Source organism: Mustela nivalis, assembly GCF_964662115.1.
Source record: "Mustela nivalis genome assembly, chromosome: 11".
Classification (NCBI taxonomy): domain Eukaryota; kingdom Metazoa; phylum Chordata; class Mammalia; order Carnivora; family Mustelidae; genus Mustela; species Mustela nivalis.
In genome coordinates this window covers 101942661-101966043 of record NC_139030.1, presented here as the reverse complement: position 1 = coordinate 101966043, position 23383 = coordinate 101942661, and the positions used below count along the sequence as shown (strand labels likewise).

Sequence of the window (23383 nt, the reverse complement as noted above, 5' to 3'; positions counted from 1 at the left end):
GTAGATGACTTTTACTATTAAAAATGGCCCCCTTTGTCATATTCAGTGCTTTGGGACTTAAAAGATAAAGACTTTAAAAAATACATTTGTTACCTTCTTGTTAACTTCTTCCACCCCTATCCTCAATGCCTAAGAGTGATCATTCTATAGCACGGCGCAAGCAGCGTCCTTCAGGATCTCTTCTCACTGGGGGCCTATCAGAAGCTGTGATGTATCTGCTGGATTCCATCCAGAAATTTAAAAAAAAAAAAAATTCAAGGTAGCTGGATTGTCCTCATTCTTGGTATTTTTACTAATTTCATTGTGATACTTGCTTTTAAAAACTTTACCAACTAAACCATTTAGCAAGTATCTGTACACCCAACGGATCACTAAAATAGTATTCTAAAATAGAATACTATTTCATTACAGCATTTATCTAAATACAGCTGTATTTAGAGCTGTATTTAGAGTAGGTAGCTCTTCTAAAAGAATTAATTAAACCCTATCTAATTACCCAAGGCAATGGTATCATTGGCTCTGGAGAGGAGTACAGAGGAGGGAAAGAGACCTCACTAGCTATCTAAGCATTTATACCTTTGTCATTGAGGACCATGTGTATGTGTGTCATCTATAAAACATATCATGTAGAGAATAAATACAGCTCCACTTCTTCCAAGATGATATATCCTATGCATGATCAAACTAAAAATAAAATGAAATTACTAGGTAAAATATTAAAAAGCAAAAGCCAAAGCAAAACTAAGCTAAAAGCTAAACCAAAAACTCCCTTGAACATATCTATTAGCTAGACAAGAAGAAAGCAAGCTCCCATCAGAGCCTGAGGAAGAGGCAGAACCCAGAGAGGTAGGTAGACTCAGACTGGCTTTTGCCCGAACATATTTACCAAACTAGGTGAACCTAAGTGTTGGATTTACAGCGTTATGGGGATGGGGACAGAATGCATATCCTCGGGTTTAGCTAAAATGAAAAAACTAATAGTAGATCACCTTAATAAAGTTGAGCTACTCTCAGTAGGAGAGCAAACTAAAAATAACCTTCCCCACCAGCTTTTTTAAGCCTCAGGAAATAACTCTAGTACTGAACTGAGGAGGAAAAAAATCTTCTGAGAATTTGTAACCAGAATCAAACTCTAGTGCATTGCCCTGAAATTCACAATATCTGGAAGTCACAGAAACCCTCAAACTGAGGATTTAGTATTAGTCCGTGACTTGTAGTGCCCCCTGTCGTCCGTCAGAAGCAAATGCACATATTTTCCAGCACGCTCCCTGGTCTCCGTCCTCAACAAATTTTCCAAGGGAAATAAGCAGTCAGCTCACCCTAAACACTACATACACAAGGGAACGAGGGACCAGCAGAAACAACTGACAGCAGAATTCGATACAGAATGTGAAATAAGAATGTTTAATGTTTCAGTGGAGGAGAGACTTGGAAGTGAATAAATATGTTGGAAAAAACACCTTTAATGTGAAGACAAGCAGGAAGAGATGAACACAGTTCAGGATAGTGGTTACTTCTTGGGGGACGACAGGATGTGATTAGACAGGGACACACCGGAGGCTTCTGAGGTGTGGTAACATTTTCTTTCTTAACCTGGGTGGTATGTATGTCAACATTTATTTATTGTTTTAAGTTGTACATTTTCATATGTTCTTCTGTGTATGGTGAGATTCATAGTAAAAAGGAAATACATACAAACAGGTAATGTGTGAAATCTAAGTTGGTCAGTTTTTCTTAAACCTAATTTTATAATTCCTACTATAGAGTATTCCAGGAGTTTTCTTCTCCATGCTTCATAGCGAAAGCATCAGCTTCGGATTGTTAATATTGTTCATCTTCTGTTTTTTGTGTTTTTTTTTTTTTACTTTGCAGGAAGATGAGAAGATGAGGTGAACTTATGAATTCTGGGTTTTTTTAAAAATTCCTAAGCCATATCAAGTCAAAACAGGGATATAACAAGGATCCAAAAGATGAAATGCGTGATGAAGGATTCCCCACTCTACCTTTCCATGAGTATTAATTTTTCTATTCTTATGTTTACATATATGTGTGTAAAATAGCTATTTTGTAATATTAAACTTCTAAAATCGTTTTGGTCATCCTATGACTTACATTCCTGTTTTTGTAAACTTCTTCAACCTAACAGCCTTTAACTAAGCAAAAGCTGTTAACCTTTTAACCTAATAAAATGTGTTGTAAATATTTTTGCATTGTTTATCTTGTTGCATACCAAGCTATCTTGTTTTGTTTTATTTTTAAAACCATCCAATATATTTGATCACCTAGATTTTAAAAGTTGCCTTCTGCCTTGGCCAGTTTTCTGTCTCCCTTCATTCTTATACTCTCTGTTTTATCTGTTAGATGTCAGTTTCTGTATTTTTTCCATTCTGTGTAATCTGATGACTTGGCTGAGGGGCTTAATATTTCAGGTTCTTTTAAATTTGGTTTTTATAACTATTTTAAAGAACGCTTACTATACTAGTAGTAGAAAGTAATAAAAACTTTGAATGTCTGAGATCAGTGAACTTAGCTTATTGTATTCAAGGGCAAGTCAAATTCTATTCTGCCTGGATGGAAAAGCTTGCTTAGAGAATAATTGACAAATAAAAGGGCGGACTCAGTGTTTTTAACAAACACTTCAGATCATTCTGGGGCAGACTGTCCTGGGACCAAACTCTGAGGAACTGCTGTAGGAATACAGAGTCCCACAGAACTTACTCATACCAATGGCAGTTGAATGGAGGCCTTATTAAAGGAATCGTTTACACAATGATTCAGAGCTTGGCACCCTGACAGTCTTTGTTCTCTTTCCTATACACCAGTCTTTGTTCTCTTTCCTATACACCTATTACTTGGAGACTATGGACCTCCTAGAGTCAGTCTCCAGTATTATATTTTTGTCCCTCCTGCTTATTTCTATTCTTCCTCCATTCTATGAGATTTTTCTTTTTTTTCTTTTTCCCCTTCCCATGTAAATTATTTTTCAGTTTATGTAGTCAAATTTATTAACCTTTTATTGCTGGTAGAATTTGGTAACAATAAAGAATTTTCCTCCTTCCAGATTATAAAGACAGTTACCCAGGGTTTCATTTTGTTTTACATTTGAATTTCTGATTCATGTGGGTTTCTTTCTACCGTAATAGATATGAATGCAATTTTGACCTTTTTCCAAATGACTCCCCCCATTAATGAGAAGGTCCATGTTTTTCAGTACTGATTTGAAATGCCACCCTTTTTTGTGTTGTATTTCCATGTGCACTTAAATTTATTTCTCAGTTTTCTGTTGTATTGGTCTGTGTGTCTGTTGATGCCCCATTACCATATCCATTGACTTTAGGGGGGTATTGAGGTTTCCCTCCTAGAGCTTTTACATATTTCTTAATAAATTTACATCTAAGTATTTTATTTTTTTCTTGGTAATATAAATGGGATCTTTCCTTTGATTCTCTCTTCTAATTATTATTTGCATATATATGTTCAATATTGATTTCTGTATGTTAAATACTGAACATTCATTGTAGTATTTTCTAGACATATGTCCTGAGAACTGTTAACTTTACCTCTTTTTTTTCCCTTTCCAAATCTTATGCATCTCATTGCTTTCTTTTGTCTAATTAATTGTACTGCTGCTTACTACCTTAAGTAAAATGTTAAATTGTAGTAAAAAGAATAGATATCCTTGTATTGTTCTGATTTTCATGGGAATGCCTCTGGTTTTACCCTAATAAGTAAGATGCTGAGTTTTGAGCTGGTTATGTATAATTTATAATCACATTAAAGTATTGTCTATCAATTATTTTATTGAGTGCTTTTTAAAAAAATCATGAATGAGTGTTGAATTTTTGTCAAGTGACTTTTGGCACAGAGAGAGATTGTATGAGTCAGGGTCCAGCCAAGAGATAGAAACCACAATTATTTTATAAATTGTTAGCCATATAGTACAGAACTAAACAAGAACTGAAAAGGCAGAAGGGATGCCTGGAATGTTATAGAGGGAGTAACTACAGGGGGTACCTCTGGCCCAGGGGGAGCAAAGAGAAAAGGATGGAATTATTGAAACCTAAATGCTTGCAGGAAGAGTTCCAGGACTCTAGGGAAGGTATGCACGGGTTAGTGCTATTTCCCTGACGGGCAGTGACAAGACTGGTCTGAGTGTGGAAACACTGCAGACTGGAACCATCCGTTGCTCTGAAGTCCATTATTCCTGCCAGGGCGGTGAGCCATTTCTGTGATGATGCCAACAGGAACAAGAAGCAAATTTGGTTTTCCTCCTCCATGTTTGCAGCGTACATCTATCTCCTCCTATTGCCACAGACCAAATGGGAACCTGGCAAAGGAAAAAATGGGCTTTTGCAAAGGCCTGGCCTTAACATAGTGGGGTAAGATGTGTGGATCTGAAGCTGAAACATAATAACTTAATAGTCCACTAAAAGGGATATGATTATTCTCCTTAGAAGTATTAATATAACAAACTGTATTCCCTGATTTGTTGATACTGAAACAGTCTTACTTTTACGGAATAAATTCTACCTTCTAGCACGTGCCAGCCATTCTCTCTCACCTCCAAGCCCACCTCTCCACAATTTGCTGTGTGCTGCTGGAACTCTACAAATCACGTTTTTGTTTGTTTGTTTGTTTGTTTGTTACTCTTTGCTAGCTGACTTTTAAAACGTCTGTCAACAGGGTGATAGGAAGAGACAAAATCAGGAAAAGGGACAAAGGACGTGCTCCTTCTTGTTCGCGTGCTTTTTCTATCAGCGTCCCCTCAGCGATGGTGATTTTCTGGGGCTCAGGAGCTGGTTTGTCACCAGCTGGGTCAGCATTCCTAGAACCGGCCTCATTACGCCCCCATGGATATACCAGCACTACTTGGGCTGGGCCCCTCGCAGGCCTCAGGTCTACCTCCTCAGGGAGCCTCCTTCAGGAGATCTGAGTTCTGACTCCCAGAAGCCCTTTCCTAGCTCCCTAGGTATTAAGCAGTGGCTGAGCAGGACCCTCTCCTCAGTCACCAAGATTCTGGGTTCTAATATCCCAGCCTCTTCCTTTTATTACCCAGCTGGTTCCTTTGGTACATTGGTGGAGGGAATGCAAAATGATACAAACTTTATAGAAAAGATTTTGACAATATCCAGCAAAGTTACATAAGAATATATGATCATACAACCCAGTAGTCTCACTTTTAGAAAACTGTAGTGAAAGTTCTCTTGAAAAAAAAAAAAACAAAAAACAAAATTTGGGGGGCGTGCCTTGGGTGGCTCAGTTGGGTGAGCATCTGACCATTGATTTTGGGTCCGTCATGATCTCAGGGTCCTGGGATGAAGGCCCTTGTGAGGTTCCGTGCTTAGCAGGAAGTCTGCTTGGGATTCTCCCTGCCACTACCTGTGCCCCTCCTCCCATTCTTTCTCTCTCCCTCTCTAAAACAAATGTTTTTAAAAAAATTTCATGGTAGTATGTTTTGTAACAGCAAAAATGAAAAAAAAGGAACAACCTAAGTAACACCACTAGAGGACAGCTGACTTGAAAACCAACTGAAATGAATGGAAATAACTATCAAGTTGGTGACAGATACCAATTTACAAAAGGTATTTGAATTTGTATTTTTATTAGGGTATATTCTAAGGGTAAAAAGAACCATGACAAAATTTAAATTTTCATTTACTAGTCTCATTATATATATATATATATATATAATTTTATATATATATATATATATATATATATATAAAATTATATATATAATATCAGTGCAGTTATTATGAAATAGATCTAATGACAGATTAAAGCAATTAGATTTCAGAAACTTCAGAATCTTTGGTTGCAGAATCAAACTCAGCAATCTTAAACTTTAATTAGAAATATTAGTATGGGGTCCCTGGGTGGCTCAGCTGGTTAAGCGACTGCCTTCAGCTCAGGTCATGATCCCAGAGTCCTGGGATCGAGTCCTGCATCAGGCTCCCAGCAACATGGGAAGTCTGTTTCTCCTCTGACCTCCCTTCTCATGCTCTCTTGCTCTATCTCTCTCTTTCTCAAATAAATAAATAAAATCTTTAATAATAATTAAATAAAATAAATATAAAATATATTTAATAATATATAATAAATATAAAATAAATAATAAATAAAATAAAAAATATATTAGTGTGAACTCATGCTTTTTGCACTTTTAAAAAAGTTATGTATTTACTAGCTCTCTCCACTAAAAATGTCTGGAAACAATGATGACTGACTAGCAACAAGTACTTCTAGCATCTAGACTGGTTTCTAAAGACTTCCTCATCACAGAGACCAGGGATCTTTGGAGAAATGGCTGATTCCAAGTTTGGGACAGGATATAAATAAGGTGAGGCTGGGCTGTCTTGTTTCAGAAAACAAGGACATTATTAAAAATGAAGGTGATTTTATCATTCTTTAAGCTCACTTTTTTAGTGCTGAATAATATTCCATTGTTTGGATGTACCACAGTTTATTTATCCATTCAACCACTGAGGGAAATCTTGGTTGTTTCCAAGTTTTGGCAATTATGAATAAAGCTGCTATAAACATCCACATACAGGATTTTGTGTGGACATACGTTTCCAGCTCCTTTGGGTAAATACCAATAAGGATGATAGCTGGATCATATAGTAAGAGTATGTTTGGTTTTACAAGAAACTGCAAACTCTTCCAAAGCATTCTTCCAAACCATTTTGCGTTATCACCAACCATTCCCACCAGCTTCTGTGCATCTTTGTCAGCATTTGGTGTTGTCAAGGTTCCAGATTTTGACCATTCTGATAGGTGTGTAGTTGTCTCATTGTTTTAATTTTCATTTCCTTGATGACAAGTGTGGAGCATATTTTCGTATGCTTATTTGCCATCTATGTCTTTGGTGAAGTGTGTGGTCTTTTGCCCATTTTTAAAAAAGATTTTGTTTGTTTGACAGAGAGGGAGTCAGAGAGAGAGGGAAAGAAAGCCCACGATCAGGGGGAGCTGCACAGGGAGAGGGAGAAGCAGGCTCACCACCAGTCAGGGGGCTGGATGTGGGCCTTGATCCCGGGACCTGGGATCATGACTTGAGACGAAGACATACACTTCACCAACTGAGCCATCCAGGTGCCCCTGCCCATTTTTTAAATCAGTTGTTCATTTACTTATTGTTGAGTTTTAAGAGTTCTTTGTATATTTTGGATGATAGTCCTTTGCCAGGTACCTTTTTTGCAAATATTTTCTCCCAGTGTGTGGCTTGTCTTCCTTGGTCTATTTGTGGTAACTCACTTTAAATTGAAAATATGCTTCGGTATTGTATCTAAGCAATAAATGTTCTCACATCTAAAAAAAAATAATAAAAATGAATGTGACCATATCAAAAGGACATGAGTTCTGATTTGAAGGTGTTTTCATTGGCCTAAGATGGGACAAACTCAACATTGGTATGAAAGATTATAACATTAAAACATGTTATACCAAAAAAAATCACAAATTTATAATGATACTCCAAAAACAAAGAAACATTGGATGCTCTGAAAATTTCTTGAGAAACAAAAAATTTGAGAAAAGTTTTTGAGAAACAAAAACATTGGATGCTCTCAAATTTATAAGAGGAAAAAATAAGGATGTATTTAGCCTTTCTGGTATTAATTCTATTTGCATGGTCAATAGCTCTAGTGAGTGGGGACAGTTCTGTTCAAAAGAATCTCAGCTGAAGCATGCAGAAGGAGTGTTTGAATTAGGAACATTACCATTTTGCAAACTCCTAATAGAATAACTGCTTCGGACAGTGGTCAGCAACGTATGGTGAAGCCGTGAGTGAGTTGTTGATGGAGAAGTTCATTATGAAGAGATAACCCGTTAAACCCACCGATCAATCTTAGCAGCATTAAGAAGGAGACAACCAGACCTCATGAGCTTCCTGATGTGCTGCGATGTCAAGTGTATGGCATCACCCATGAAGCCTTCTCATGACCTCTCCCAACCCCAACACAACTGGAATTTAATCAAGGCTTTAGATCGATAGACATGATGTGATTTGAAGTTTGGGTCCAGTAGCGAATGACCAGGAAAGAATTCTGATGTACGAAAAGGTGATTTTATTATATCACAAGGACAGAGACCCGTGGGCAGAAAGCTGCATCTGCATGTGAGGAGTGACTATGTTATTTCTAAGTTTGTGGAGGGAGGTGAGGTAACATTAAGCTTTTAAGGAATTTCAGTAGGCTGAAAGCAAGGTCCTACGGAATCTTGAAGATTCAGCTGCTGTCAAGACAAGGTTGCTTGCAGTCTTTAATAAAACAGAAACATTGAGCCACAAAGGCCGCCATGATTCCTTGAGGAATGTTGGGCTCTGAGTGTCTTCCAGTATCCGCGTAATGTAAGCTGGAAGGAGGTTTAACTTAAGCTACATTTCTCTTGCCTTTGTTTTCCTCATTATTTCCCCCCTGAACAGTTTTGATTGACCCTTCAGTCTTTAAGGTTGTTGAGGGTAGATGGTCTTACCTTCTGTAACTTCTTCCTGCTGAAGATGGGCATACAGATGTCCCTACCTGTGGGTCAACATTGCTCGGTTAAGGATGTAGGTGTTGTGAATGGCAGAGGCAGTCAAATCCAAGGTAGACAGCATATATACGACTCTCCCTGAGTAAAAAGATTATCTGTTGATGTGCAGCTACTGTAGTGATGAAGTCTCGACACCAAGTGAAAAAAACACTAAAGAACGAAACATGTTAGAATTAAAATGGCTTTAACAAAGAGACAGCCTTAATAGTTGACCATAATCCCCCTCCAAACCAGGAACTTAACCAATCGTTGGAAAAGAGGGAAGGATTTTTGTAGAGCTTAACTGAAATACTCCAGTATACTTCTAGTAGTCCTGTGACATTTTAATGATAACCTGAGGTGTATAAGCAGCATTGTTTTAATAATGGCACATTACCTTCTTGTGCTGCTTGTTAGGACATCTAAAACCATTCTATTTTGTAGAACCGCTTTGAGCATTTGTGTGACCTCAGTATTAAGTAAGGAGATGCTGCTTTGTGAATCATTGAGAGCTTTTTGGTGTACTTATTAAGAGCTTCCATATGCCAAATTACACTTTCCAGCCCTACAGATGGAACAAAAGTGGATGCCAGATGGTCATACCAATGAAAAACAGATCATGTCCATCTCTGTCTTAAATTGGGAAGATAAGCTGGGGGTAGTGATGGTTTTGGTAACAAACCCATGTGTCCAGGCAAAACCCAAGGTGCAACGACCTATCCACACTACAGGAAGCCAGAGGCATAGGTTAGTTCCACATAACCAGTGGTTCTGTCTGGGACTAGCCATCTAATTTCAGGTCACCTTATCCAATCAGCAAACCAGTTGGTAACCTGCAGTACAATGGCTTGAGAACAGGTTTCTAAGGACAGCCATCCTGAATCGCATGTGCTATGTGCCCAGGTAGAATGTGTTTGACTTTTATGCCCCTAGAATAAAATTGCCTTTTGACCGAGCTGTCCAATGGTGGGTGTGAGCCATAAGAATGTATCCCAGACTTGGTATATACCATCCTCAGTACGGCGTAAGTAGGGTTTTGTAACTCAGGCCCTCATCGGCGGGCATCAGTTTGTCGGCTTGTAAAGTCCGTTAATATTTTAGTAGTTTGAGGGTATGGCATAGTCTGGGTACATCCTAGTACATTCCATGTCATAATGATCATGGGCCAAGAAGAAACCTTCTGATTAGTGATAGATTTATCACAAAACGGTATCATTATATATTATTTCCAAAGTGTAAATATATAGAGAGTGCCAGTCCGCGCCTTGTAAAGGAAAAAACCCACTAGAGAAACCCATATGTACTTGACATGGACAAAACCCCACATATCCAACAAGCTGTTTGATTCTGTAGTTGAGCATAATGCTGTACCCATTGTAGAAAGGAACTGTCCTTTAAGATAGGTGAACAGAGGGTCACCTGGTTGGCTCAGTCAGTTAAGCATCTGCCTTCTGCTCGTATCATGATCCCGGGATCCTGGGATCGAGTCCCGGATCAGGTTCCCTGCTTAGGGGGGAGCCTGCTTTTCCTTCTCCCTCTGCTGCTGCCCCTGCCTATACTCGCTGTCTCTGACAAATAATAAAATCTTTTTTTTTTTTTTTTAAAGATAGGTGAACAGAGAATGGACAAAAAGCATACAACTTCATTGTTCCTTGAAGAGGAGTTTGAGATCTTTTACAGGTTTGCAGGGGTAAGAAGGCATGTGAGTTTGCTCATGGGTTTCCTGTGAAGGAGGTACAGGTTTTATTCTAGATATGTGAACCCAAGAAGAGTGTCCTGCTAATTTTACTGCATTGGGAGTATATAATATTATCTGATGTGGAGCTTTCTCTTTGGGATTTAAGTCCCCCACCATATGTGACTTCCAGTCTTTTATATAAACCATATCTCCAGGACTTACATGGTGTAGACTTCCAGTTCTAGTCAAATCAGGTTTGGGGAGCATGCGATCAGGATATGCATTAAGTAACTTACAAATTAAACCAGGCTTGAGTGAATAATTTAATAGATCATATAATCTTCATCTAATAACAGGTCCACTGTAAGAAAGGGCTTTCCATATAATAAAAGAGCTAAGTCTTATAGGTGGTTTTGGAGCCGTTCTCATTCTGAGAAGTCCTACTGGACAATGTTCCTGGGTCTCTGCACTAAGTTTAGTTAGGGGCCGTTTTAAAGGATGATTAGCTTTTCCTACCTCTCAGAGGATTGTGGATGCCAGGCTGAAAGTAAAAAATATTTAATTTTCAAAGCTTGTGCTAGTTGTTGGGTTATTTGTACAAAGGATTTATAGCCTTTGCAAGAGAGTGTTTGTGTGCAGTTAAGCTACCCGTCCTCATGGGATAGGCATGTTTCATGCCTCTGGACCGGTTTTAAAAGTAGTGGGGGGACAGCACCTTCCAGATTTACCTGTGCACAAACAATACAGAATGGGCAAACCTGTTTTGTTGGAGCTGTTAAGTTCATTCCAGCAAATATTTTTTAAATTAAATGTCCTAAAGCACTTTTACCCAGGCAAGTTGCCTGGTATAAATTCTGTATCACCTTCCATTGGCTATTTTTGGGAATAAAGATGTTTCCCTTATTAATAAGCCAGTTCTGTGTATTTTTTGAATGTCCCCATTCCTGGGCTATGTCAGTTTCTTGGTCTGAATAGCCAGAAGTTACAGACTTTATTGGAGCTGAACCTGGTATAAGATTGCATATTTGTTTAGTTTGTGCTGGCTGCTTGGCTACATGGTTGGCCAAATTATTTCCTTTAGATTCTAAAGTCATATCCTTTCGGTGTCCTCGGAGGAGAATGACATCAGCCTCCTTAGGTAGGGGTACAGCTTCATTCCAGGCCCATATTTGGGGACTTATGACTTGATAGTAATGCCCTTTCCTCCCAAATTGGAGCACCAAGAAAGCATATTTGAAGTCAGCATAAATATTAATTCTTAGGCCTTTTGCCAGTTGAAGAGCACAGATAAGTGCTATTAATTCAGCCTTTTGAGCAGAAGTCTTTGTTGGAAGGGCTTTTGCCTCAGTGGTCTTAATTAAGCTAACTTTCTCCCTTATCCAGGAAACCACCACCATCAGTAAGACAACTGTCCTCCGCATTTTCAATAGGGGAATCTTTTTAAATCTGGTCTGCTAGAATGAACAAGATCGAAAATCTCTGAGAAGTCGTGTTCTAACATAGAAGTGTGATGCTCCGGTCCAGGCGTCCGAGTAGCTGGGGTTCAAATTTCGCAGGTTGTAGCTATTATTTCAGGTCTAAAACACAGCCTGGTGTCTGGCGAGTCGGCCTCCCACCATCATTCATGGCCTTGGGCTCTTTGGACTGTGGATGACACTGTGGCGTCATCAGTGCCACGGCCTGTCCCGGAGTAAGTCGGGAAACTTCTTCCACCGGGAGGGCTGTTGCGGCCACTGCCTGAGGACACGCCAGCCTTGTGTCACATCACCTCGTGACTTTGAATAATAGCCCACTGTTCTTGTTTTATTTTCTGATTTCTGGGTAAGAACTCCCACGGCTTCTCCCTGGTTTCTGGCAACTGGTACAGTGAAAGGTTTTTCTAAATTCGGTAAAGCTGGTCCTGGCGCCGACAAAAGCTTGGTTTTTAACGTGCGAAGGGCTGTCTGGTGGGTCTTCATCCCGAATAAAGTTTCTTCATCAGGGCCTTCAGTTGAATCAAACAATGGTTTGGCTAAGAGCCCAGACCCAGGAATCCACAGGAGGCAAATACCTGACATGCCTAGGAAAACACAGAGTTGTTTTTTGTTTTGTTTTGTTTTGTTTTATTTTTTAAAGATTTTATTTATTTGACAGACAGAGATCACAAGTAGGCAGAGAGGCAGGGAGGTGGCGGGGGGTGGGGTGGGGGAAAGCAGGCTCCCTGCTGAGTACAGAGCCCGATGTGGGACTCGATCCCAGGACCCTGGGATCATGACCTGAGATGAAGGCAGAGGCTTAACCCATTGAGCCACCCAGGCGCCCCAGGAGTTGTTTTTTTTTTTTTTATAGCTGGGAGTCCAAAGCTTTTTTTTTTTCCTGTCAGTAGACAGGGTACGATGACCTGGTGTTAGCGCATATCCCAAATATTGTACTTTCTGTTGAGATATTTGCCCCTTTTTAGGGGAGACATGATGCCCTCTGCCTGCCAGGAAATTGAGTGAAGTTAAGGAATTACTATCAGACATTTCTTTTGCGAACTAAAGATTAAAACATCATCCACATGTTGGATTTTAGTCTCTGGAGGCGAGAAGAGCTCATGGAGGTCTTTACTAAGGGCAGCCCTGAGCAAGTCTCTAAATTCCTGTGGCAAGACTGTCCAAGTTCATTAGCAAGACTGTCCAAGTTCATTAGCAGCATGTGGCCTCAAAGGGGAGGCTCATTCAAAGGCAAATAGTGGCTGTGTTTCCTCACCTGGAGGGAGGCAAAAGAAGGTGTCTTTTAAATCTAGTACCGAAAACCAGTTGGCATCACCAGGGACCTGGGTGAGAACAGTGTGCGGATCCGGCGCTGTGGGACGAAGAGGCGTTACCGCCTCATTTATAGCTCTTCAACCTTGTACCCTCTGATACTCCCCGTTTGGTTTGTTTACTGGTAAAATCAGTGTTATAAGGAGATTGACAAGACTTTAAATAAAATACCATGTTTGAGAAGCTTCTTAAGAAGTGGTTGTAACCCAGCTTTTGCCATAGGTTTTAAAGGATATTGGTTAGTCTGAGAATAATGGCCTGGTCCTTCAAGGTCATTGTCACTGGCTGGGCTTTATGAGCCCGTCCTGGGACATCGCCATCCCACACTTGTGTGTTTACTTTCTTCCAGATAGTAGGAGGGAGGGATATCAGGGTTATTAAGAGAGATATCAGGGATATTAGGAGGGATATCATGGATACTAGGAGAGATATCAGGATTATCAGGGATATTAGGAGAGGTATCAGGGTAAAGTGTTAGTTCTCCAGGTGTTAAAAAAAAACAAACAAGCCATCCCCTTCTTTAGTAAGAGCAAACCTGTTTCCCAGTTTATACATTACATCTCATCCAAGTAATGGAGTGGGACAAGACAGAAGGACCAGGAAAACACAAGTAACCAACTGACTTTTGTATTCGCAGGTTAAAACAGGTTTTAGTTTCCTAGAGGCAGGTTTTAGTTTCCCCTTCTATGCCAACTGTTTCATGGTTGGAAAGACAAGTTGGGCCAGAGTGCTGAATGAGAACAGGCAGAGTCAGTGGCTCCTGTGGGGGATAAGAAAATGGACAGACTTACCTTCCACATCCAGGATAACCCGGGGCTCGGTCATCTTGATGTCACAGGGAGCTGGACCAGCCTCAAAGCCCCATCACGGTTCCTGCTCTCTGGGGGGGAGTGAGTTCCTGTCTTCCCGTCTCTCTCTGGAGATGAGGACAGTCTCTCTCCCAATCCCGCCCCCCCTTTCTTTAACAGACAGGACATGGACCTGGCGGGAGAGCCTTTGTTCGGACATTCTTTGCTTCAGTATCTGGTCTGGTCACATCCATAGCACAGGGTCCTACCTGGTCCTTTGCCTGATACCGGGTTCCCTTTGACCCCTGGTTCCTCTGGTGTTGTAGGGGATCTGCAAAAGCACCAGCCAATATTTGGGCCTGCATCTTACCCTGCAGTATAGCTCTCTGGTCCTTTTCTTGCTCTAAGGCCCCATCTCTATTAATAAAGATGCCGGTAGCTACCACTAGTAAGCGCTGGGCACGAGTTTGAGGGTCTAAAGCCATTCTAGTCAGTTTTCAGCAGGTGCCAGGTACTGACTGACTTATCAACTGTATGTTTAATATAGTTGTTCCCTCAGGGTCCTGATTCGTGTAGTTATGGATGGCTTCTAGTAAATGACCCTGAAATAGAGCTGGGTTCTCACCAGCTCCTTGAATCACCTCCTGAATTTGATCAAACTTTACAGGTTTAGAGAATCCTTTTTTGAATTCCTTCTATTAATCAAGTTGATCATATGGTTTCTTCTCCCCTACCCAGTCTCTCCTCTTGCTTGGAATCCAGATGAGAAGATGTGAGCCTCACACCGGGTGCCAGAATGCTGTGATTTGAAGCTTGGGTCCAATAGCAAATGACCAGGAAATAATTCTTGAGATGTTTTTAAGGTGATTTTATTATAGCATGGGGTTTAAGGTGATTTTATTATAGCACGGGGACAGGACCCATGGACAGAGAGAGCTGGACCTCTGAGTGTGAGGAGGAACTGGCTATATATATTTTATGTTTGTGGAGGGAGGTGAGGTAACATTAAGTTTTTAAGGAATTTCTGTAGGCTAAAAGCAAGGTCCTACAGAACATTGAAGATTTAGCTACCTTCAGGGTAAAGTTGCTTTTAGTCTTTAATAAAACAAATACTGAGACATTGAGGCTGCCATGATTTCTTGAGGAAAGTCAGGTCTGAGAGTTTTTAGGTACATATCAGTGTGCCGCAAACTGTAAGGAGAGTTAATTTAGGCTACATTTCTCTTGCCTTTGTTTTCCTCATCAGGCGCAATGTAGGTAGTAAGTAGGATGGAAGAACAAAGCACACCAAAAGAAGCAATCAGCTATTATAAGATGTAGTGTGGGGATGCCTGGGTGGCTCCGTGGGTTAAGCCACTGCCTTCGGCTCAGGTCATGATCCCAGGGTCATGGGATCGAGTCCCGCATCAGGCTCCTTGCTCGGCAGGGAACCTGCTTCTCTCACTGCCTCTGCCTGCCTCTCTGCCTGCTTGTGTGTATTCACTTGTTCTCTCTCTCTCTCTTTCTGGCAAATAAATAAAATCTTTTAAAAAATATATAAATAAATAAAATGTAGTGTATTCTGGAGAACAACTGACTGGGCATGTTAATAGCATTAAAAGGAGGATTGGGTGAGGGGACTGTTCTAGATTAAACAGACTTGAGGAGAAAACTAACAAATACATTGAATAACATTTGTTTGATTCAAAGAAATCAAGTGTAAAAGGACATTTTTGGATTCTGGGAAATTTGAGGATATTAAAATTTTTTGTGAGGTGTAAAAGTGGCACTTTACTTAAGGAAATGTCTTTTTGAAAAATGTATACTAAAGTACCTAAGAGTAAATTAATGTTTATGAGATTGGCTTCAAAATACTCTAGAAAAACTTAAGTGAATGTGGCAAAATATTGACCATTCTCACAGCTCAATGAAGTATATGGCGATGGTAGTTGGTTACCCTCACTTTTATGAACACACTTTGGAAATTTTCACAAAATTTTGTGTTCACATAAACAAAATGACATGGGGAAGTGTCTTCGAAATATTGCTTTCTATTTTTATTTATTTATTTATTTTTAAAAGATTTTATTCATTTACTTGACAGATTGAGATCACAAGTAGGCAGAGAGGCAGGCAGAGAGAGAGGGGGGAAGCAGGCTCCTTGCTGAGCAGAGAGCCCGATGTGGGGCTTGATCCCAGGACCCTGAGATCATGACCTGAGCTGAAGGCAGAGGTTTTAACCCACTGAGCCACCCAGGCGCCCCTAGAAATATGTATTTTAAAGATCTTTAAAATTATTTTTGAGAGAGAGAGCAAGAGCAAGTGGGGCGAGGAGCAGACAGAGAGGGACAAGCCGACTGTGCTGAAGGCCAGCCCGAGATCATGAGGAGAGCCGAAATTAAGATCTGGAGGCTTGACTAAATGAGCCGCCCAGGCACCCCTGTGTTCTGGATATGTTAAGTGAAAACAAATGTGGAAAATAGCTAGTTCGGTTCTGAGTTTTTAAAAGGAGTTAAAGGCAGATTTCAAAAATGTAAAGAATAAACGCCAAAATTAATACTGGTAAATTTAAGTCGCAGGCTTACAGATAATTTTTATATTAATGCCTTTCAGTATTTTCCAAGTTGCTTAAAAAAAAAATTCCAGGATGTTTGTTATCTCTGTTCATATTTACCGGATAAACATACCTGATAAACTGTGAATAGTGATAAAGCTTTGAAAAAAAGTTTAGATCAAGATAGCTCTTGATTGAAAAAATAAACTTGGATAGTTATTTCTGAAACTGTTAAGATCAAGCTGTAAAACCGCTGGTTGTTCTTAAGTTACTTTCCTGCCCAGCTGGAACGAAGGGGACTGTTTGTTCTGCGCCGGGTGTGGTGGGAACGAGGTGGGAGCAGCGGCGCCAAAACCGACTTGGTTTGGAGCTGCGCTTCTGGCTGGAAAGCCACTTAAAATACGCACCAAAGAGGGGCACCTGGGTGGCTCAGTGGGTTAAGCCTCTGCCTTCAGCTCAGGTCATGATCTCAGGGTCTTGGGATCAAGCCCCGCACGGGCCTCTCTGCTCAGCGGGGAGCCTGCTTCCCTCTCTCTCTCTGCCTCCTTGTGATCTCTGTCTGTCAAAAAAAAAAAAAAATATATATATATATATATATATATGCACCAAGGCAAGACTACCAAAGGGACCCCGGGACCTGCCGCACCTGCAGGGGGGCGGAGAGGCGGCGCGGAGGCGCGGGGGAGGGGCCCGGCCAATGATCTCGGAACGGCCGGAGCGCTCGCGTGACGTGCTGGGATCCCGGCAAGTTCCCCCCGCCTGGCGCGCGGAGTTTTGGGTCCGCAGCGGGACTGTCTGTCTTGGCGCTTGGCTGCCGGGAGGCTCGGCGGGCAGCGCAGTCGGCGACCCGGGGCGCGGTGCCGGGCCGTGCTCCCCCCACCCCCACCATGGAGCGGGCGGCGGAGCTGCTCTTCTACGTGAACCGCCGCAAGGTGAGCGCTCGGGGCCGCTCCTGGGCTGGGGGCGCCTTTGCCCCCGCGCGCAGCTCCGCCCCCACCCGGCAGGTGCGGCCGTGCTTCCCCGACCGCCCCGGAGCTCGGGGACCACTCGCCGGGGTTCCTTTCCTTCTTCTTCCGAGTCGCCCCGACTGACCCCCGACACCCCCCGCCCGGCAAACAGGAGGAGAAATGGCTTTTCTTCCTCCTCGGGGTCAGCGCTGCCCACCTTCCCCCCAAACGCGCGGATAACGGAACGTCCGCGTGGACGCGGAGCAAGCTCTAGTCGGGGCTCGGGAGCGACTGGAGCAGAGGGCGGGTCACACCGGATCGATGGGCCCCGATCGCTTCTCGGATGAGGCGGTTGTGACCTCCTCAAGTCACAGCAAGTTCCTGGCAGAGCTGAAGCCAGAACCGGGTTCTGGGGTCTTGAAGGTCCTCCCGCCGTCCGCGGTGACGCGGCACCTCTGCTCTGGGAAACCGGGCTGGCTCTGCAGAGCCTCGGCGAGAGGTCCCGGCAGGGCTCGACCGGCGGGGCAGCAAAGCCCCTGGGCATCCCTGAAAACACCCCTCTCCCCCGACGGGGCCGTGAACCCCGTTCACTCAACGCTGTCCCAGCATATTGGCACTACTTTGCAAGGGGGAAACTGAGGCAGGAAAGTAAAAGGGGCTTCCTTAAGAGATGACCAAGCAAGCGAGGGCCTTGCTACCCGCCTTTCCACAGTGCCAGCCCCTTCAGAGCCAAGGGGATCCCTGCCCCTGGGTCCAGAGTAGCCAAACCCGTTTTCCCTACCGGCGTGAGGGACACACCAAGAGGCTGAGGTCAGGCATCAGGGCCTCCTACTGGAAGCCTCTTCTGAGGGCCTGATCCTATTTTTATATTTGTGGTTTTGTAGTGATTTTCTTAAAAGAAGACCCCCTCCTCAAATTGTACAAGTTCTAGGTTCCATAAAACCTTCCTCTGACCCTGTTGCCGGAGTTCCACACTAGATAACATGGGCTTTTTATTTCTGATCTGTAATGGGGCTCTTGGGATCCCCTCAGAGGACTACTCTGAGGGTAAAAATTGGCAGCGGGATGAAGGGTTCGCATTACATCTTTCTTTGCATGACTGAAGGGCAGAGCAAAGGAAACTCTGCCCTTTCAACAAGCAAGGATTCAGTTCCAGCTCTCTTACTGGGATGCTCTAAACTTTTAGAGCCCCAGGTCCTCTTTCAAAAGGGGATACTACTACTGAGATAAGAGTGATAATCTGTGTTTAATCTGTTTGTTAAGGGTCTGCTCTAGAAGGCAGGGTTCCGGTGTTCTCAGGGGAGGCAACAGAACACAGAAATGACGAAGTCCCTGCTTGCACGGAGTTTCCAGAGTGCTGAGGCGGCTGGCGACAAGCACATTAGAAAGTGGAAAGGTGTCAGGACAGAACCTAGAGCAAAGTGAAGGGACAGAGTAAACAGGGCTGATATTTTAAGTGGGATGGATGTTTAGGTCTCTCCGAAAGAGTGACACTTGAGCAGTGGCAGGTGTGAAGTGAGGGAGCATCTGGGAGACGTATCCCAGATGCAGGGAATGGGGCTGCGGAGATCTTGGGCATGGGGGTTTCCGCATGCTAAGGGGTGGCGAGGCGGGCGGCAGGGCTGGGGATGTGGCCAGGGGCCGGATTGCCGGGGCTTTGTGCGTGGTGGTGAGGGTTCTGGGTGAATGAGGAAACTGGTTTTTGAGTCTAGCTTCTTCCTCATCCGCCCTTCCCTGCCCCCAAACAAACTCTAGTGGGATTTTTAACGTAATGACTAAACAGTTTGTGCTCTATTGATTTTTAAAAATAGATAAGCTGGTTCTTATCTAGGGGCTCATTTTTATCTATGGGCCAAATGTCCTGTGATCATTTGCAGAGTACACGCTGAAGATCTGGAGTACGTTTTTCTTTCAGAAGTCATCATGCTGCCCTTCCGCTTTCCTCCTCCTCCCTTCCAAATTGTTAGGGTGCATTTCATTCCTGGCACGTAATCCTGATCGCCCCAGACATAGATTAAAGTTTCTGGTTCAGAGGATGAGGAACTGTTGAGAAAAGGGAGAGAGAGAAATCACCAGCAAAGAGGGGTCTAAGGTCAAACACGACCTCTGGGGTTAAAAACTTGCCTCCGAGGGCTTCTTAGTTGAATTTTATTTCTTTTGGTGTTGAGTTGTATGAAGTTCTTTATATATTTTGGATATCGATCCCTTATCAGATATACCATTTACAAATATCTTCTCTCATTCCCTCGGCTGTCTTCCTGTTTTGTTGATGGTTTCCTTTGCTGTACAAAAGCTTTTTTTTTTTTTTTTTTAATTTTGGTGTGGTCTCAGCAGTTTATTTTTGCTTTTCTTTTCCTTACTTGAGGAGACACAGCTAGAAAAATGCTGCTGAGACAGCTGTCCAAGAGATTACTGCCTATGTTTTCTTCTAGGAGTTTTATGGTTTCAGGTTTTGCATTTAGGTCTTTTATCCGTTTTGAATTTATGTTTGTGTATGGTGTAACAAGTGGCCCAGTTTCCCCACCCCCATTTGATGAAAAGACTCTCTTTCCCCCATTGCGTATTCTTGCCCACTTTCTCCTAGCTCCACTGACATCTAAGCATGAGCTTATTTCTGGGCTCTCTATTCTGTTCTGCTGATCTGTGTGCCTGTTTAGTGCCAGTACCTGATATTTTTATTACTCTACCTTTGTGGAATCTCTTGAAACCTCGGATGGTGATACCTCCAGCTTTGTTTTTTTCTTCTCAAGATTGCTTTGGCTCTTTTGAAATAAGTCATATAGAGAAAGACAAATACCATGTGGAATCTTAAAAAAAAAAAAAAGAAAGAAAGAAAGAAAGCAAACAGCAACACAAACAGAATCATAAAATAGAGAACAAACTGGGGGTAGCCAGAGGGGAGGTGGTTGAAGGGACTGGCAAAATGGGTGAAGAAAATTAAGTATAAACTTACAGTTAATAAGTAAGTTACAGAGATGAAAAGTACAGCATAGGCAATATGGTCAGTAATACTGTAATAACATTATATGGGGACAGATGATGACCACACTTATTTGGTGAGCCCTGAGCAATGTATAGAATTGTATAGAAGCCGGTTAGGAGACTCTAGGTTATATGATTAGCCTCCAATCTGTGCTTTTTTGCAAAATCCCCTCAGATCACCAAAAGTTGTCATCAGGCAGGGTCTGAGGCTATCGAGAGGGGAGGCCACTGCATATGGGTCAGACATGCAGTTGCAGAGAGATTTCTGAATTATTAAATGCTCCACAAGGGACCCCCAGAACATGTGATCGACTTAGCCTAGAGTTTGAGGGGAGAAGCAGCCATAAATAAGTCATACCTGAGACGCAATTCTTTAATACAACTAAGGAACTGAAGCCTGTTATTCTACAGGGCAGCGAGGCATAGTGAGTGAAGGTGTGAGCTTTTGGAACTGGTTAGTCATGGGTTTGAACTCTATGCTCTCTGCTCTGCCACTTGGCCGCTCTGTGGCCTCAAGCAAGTTGCTTCATATCTCTGAGCCTCAGCTTTCGCCTCTGCAAAATGGGGCTACTAACAGTGACATCTCTCATGGAACTGAGGTAAAGATTAAATTCCACGGAGAGTGGTTAGCAAGGTACTTGACACACAGCAAGTAGTCAGTATATAGAAGTGATTATGAATACTTGCACTAGAAAATAATCTGCTTCATGTGCAGAGCCAGACCTGCCTGGAAGTGCCGGCGGGGGCTGAAAAGTAGTCATTGAGCGTTATTTGCTCGACAAAACGTAAGGTCTTGAGATCACTATAGGAATCTGGAAAGAGCTGTCCATTCGTGAGTCTTTCTTTGGGTCCCTGGTCTGCAGAGGTGAGAGAGGACATTTCTGGAATGGTTCTAATGATTCAGAGAAAAGTGGAGGGGAATAGATGTGGCTTGGGCAGGGAGATCCAACAATTAAAATGAATTTTAAAGCCACCAGAAGCTCAGGCAGAAGTGTCCTCACCGCCTGTCCCCTTGGCCGCGTTCTCTGTTGTAAGGATGCTGGCGGATTATCACTCTTCCCCACTGGGTCCCACAAATACATCTCTTCTTCCCTCTCCTTGTACTTCTCAGCCTTGTGCTTTCACACGTATCTCTTCCCCTTTCTTAGTTTCCATTGTTTCACCACTTTCTCAGGCCCCTTCATCTCCCTTTTCTTTCTGCCTTTGTCTTGGAGGTGGTGAAGACGACTCAGGAATTCGTCACCGACCCGACACAGAGGAAAGGGATTTCTCAGTCTTGTGCAGTATGAACTTGAAATCTCACAGAGAGCTGGTGGAGATACAGAAAGGACAGACTCTGTCCTTACAACACTCAAGGCTGTACTGAGCCAGGAACATGTCATGACCCTGACTCAAGAACTGGCATCATCTCCCAACCCCGGAGTCAGTGACAGTAACTCTGTTCCGCATTCCCTCCACCCCCAGCCACCAGCTTTGGCCCTGATCTCACTGGTCCACTCCAAGATCTGCCAGGACAGGGTACATGCCCTATCCCTTCTCCCTCCCGCCTCCCCTCCAATAGGCCATCCTCCAAATCAAGAAAAATAAACACATTTCAAGCCAGTGGCACTTTGAACCAGACTCCAGTCTCTTGAGACATCTCTTAGATAGAACAAGTACCCAAACAAACAAGGCCTGCTTCTTCCATTAATTCCTTCCAAAAATATACAAATATCCTTCAAGCTTAAATGCTCTTCTTTTGTTATCTAAGCTACTCAGATCCTGTTTTGTCTTTAAACGTGGGCTTCTGTAAAATTTGCCATCGTATGTATTAACTAGGATTACTTTCAGCTGTGAATTGCACAGACTCAAAACTAACAGTGGTTCAGACTAGACACAAATCATTTTTACTTGGTGTGGAAGCTTCATGATGTCATCTGAGACCCAGATTTCTTCTCTTTTTCCTCTCCTGTTGTTAATATAGTGCCTTCTGGTCTAAGATAGCTGCTGGAGTTCTAGCCATTTCATCCCTTTTCCAGGCAGCAGGAACAAGGAAAGGGAGAGTGTGTGCTGAGATACACAACAAGAGTTTCTGCCATCATTCCTGGCACTTTTCTGTTTTTCTTTCTTTTCTTCTGTTCAGATGCCCCAAGACTGTGAGAAATCCTTCTTCTCTCCTCAGTGCTCTCATAGCAAATTATATACATCATGATCACTTATTAAAATCAGTTAATATTTATTATGTCCCTATGATATATCCCCAGCACCTGGCTCAGTGTTTGACACAAAGAAGAATAACAGAAGGTGGTGTCTTCCAGGATCAAGAGAGGCTTAGACACACACAAATAATTGTGATGCATGGTACAGTGCTGTCACTCAGTTCCAACGTGTGGGGTGGTTTTTCCCCACACCACCAAGCAATTCCCTGACCCCTGAATGTTTTACAATTCAACTCAATTTTTACACTGTCTCCCCAGAGATAGCATCAGGTTCCATTAAGGGCTCAGTCCCACAGGAATGCCCCTCCCTGCCCTCAAATGCCAATCACAAGTCTGGGTTGTTACCTATACTTCTCACTGACTGACTACAAATCAGATCCCACAATCCCCTCCTGAGGTGTGATTAATTTGCTAGAGGGGCTCACAGAACTCAGGTAATAGGTTTACTCACTTGATTACTGGTTTATTACAAAGGGTATTACAGGATATGAATCAACAGCCAGGTGAAGGTATGGGATGGGTCAGAACAAAGGAGCTTCTGACCCCATGGAATTGGGGTCTGGCACAGGTAGCATATGGATGTGTTCTGGTTCACCAACTGGGAAGCTCTAAGCCCATCCTTTTGGGCTTTTAGGGGCTTTTGTTTTACACAGGCATGACTGATTAAATCATTGGCCATTGGCAACTGATTTAACTTTCAGCCTGTCCTTCTCCCCTATCTGGAGATCGGGGGACTGGACTGAGAGTTCCATGGTTGGTTTTTTCTGGCAACAAGCTCCCATTAGGTTAATTCCAAGAGGTACACCATTAACATAACACAGGCCCCTTGATCACACTCAATACACAAAATTCCAGGGATTTTAGGAGCTATATGCCAGGAACAGTGACTGAAAACAAAATATGTATTCCTAATTATAAGTCACAATGTCACATGGAGTCCAAAGTTCTATGACAGATGTG

At 42.5% G+C, this 23383-nt stretch overlaps 2 protein-coding genes across 5 annotated transcripts in view; both read left to right on the top strand.

Moving 5' to 3' along the window:
• Positions 1-3796, top strand: part of SGO2 (shugoshin 2) — a 40635-nt gene extending 36839 nt beyond the window's left edge. For all 4 annotated transcript variants that reach the window (XM_082689472.1, XM_082689470.1, XM_082689471.1 and 1 more), the window contains one exon: positions 1873-3796. In XM_082689472.1, the coding sequence (XP_082545598.1) occupies positions 1873-1888 (16 nt within the window). In that variant the 3' untranslated portion in view covers positions 1889-3796. The remainder of the gene's footprint in view (positions 1-1872) is intronic.
• Positions 3797-16973: 13177 nt separating this feature from the next.
• The window catches only part of LOC309843413 (aldehyde oxidase), an 82473-nt gene continuing 76063 nt past the window's right edge, over positions 16974-23383 (top strand). The window contains exon 1 of the mRNA XM_082688916.1: positions 16974-17228. Within this exon, the coding sequence (XP_082545042.1) occupies positions 17184-17228 (45 nt within the window). The 5' untranslated portion in view covers positions 16974-17183. The remainder of the gene's footprint in view (positions 17229-23383) is intronic.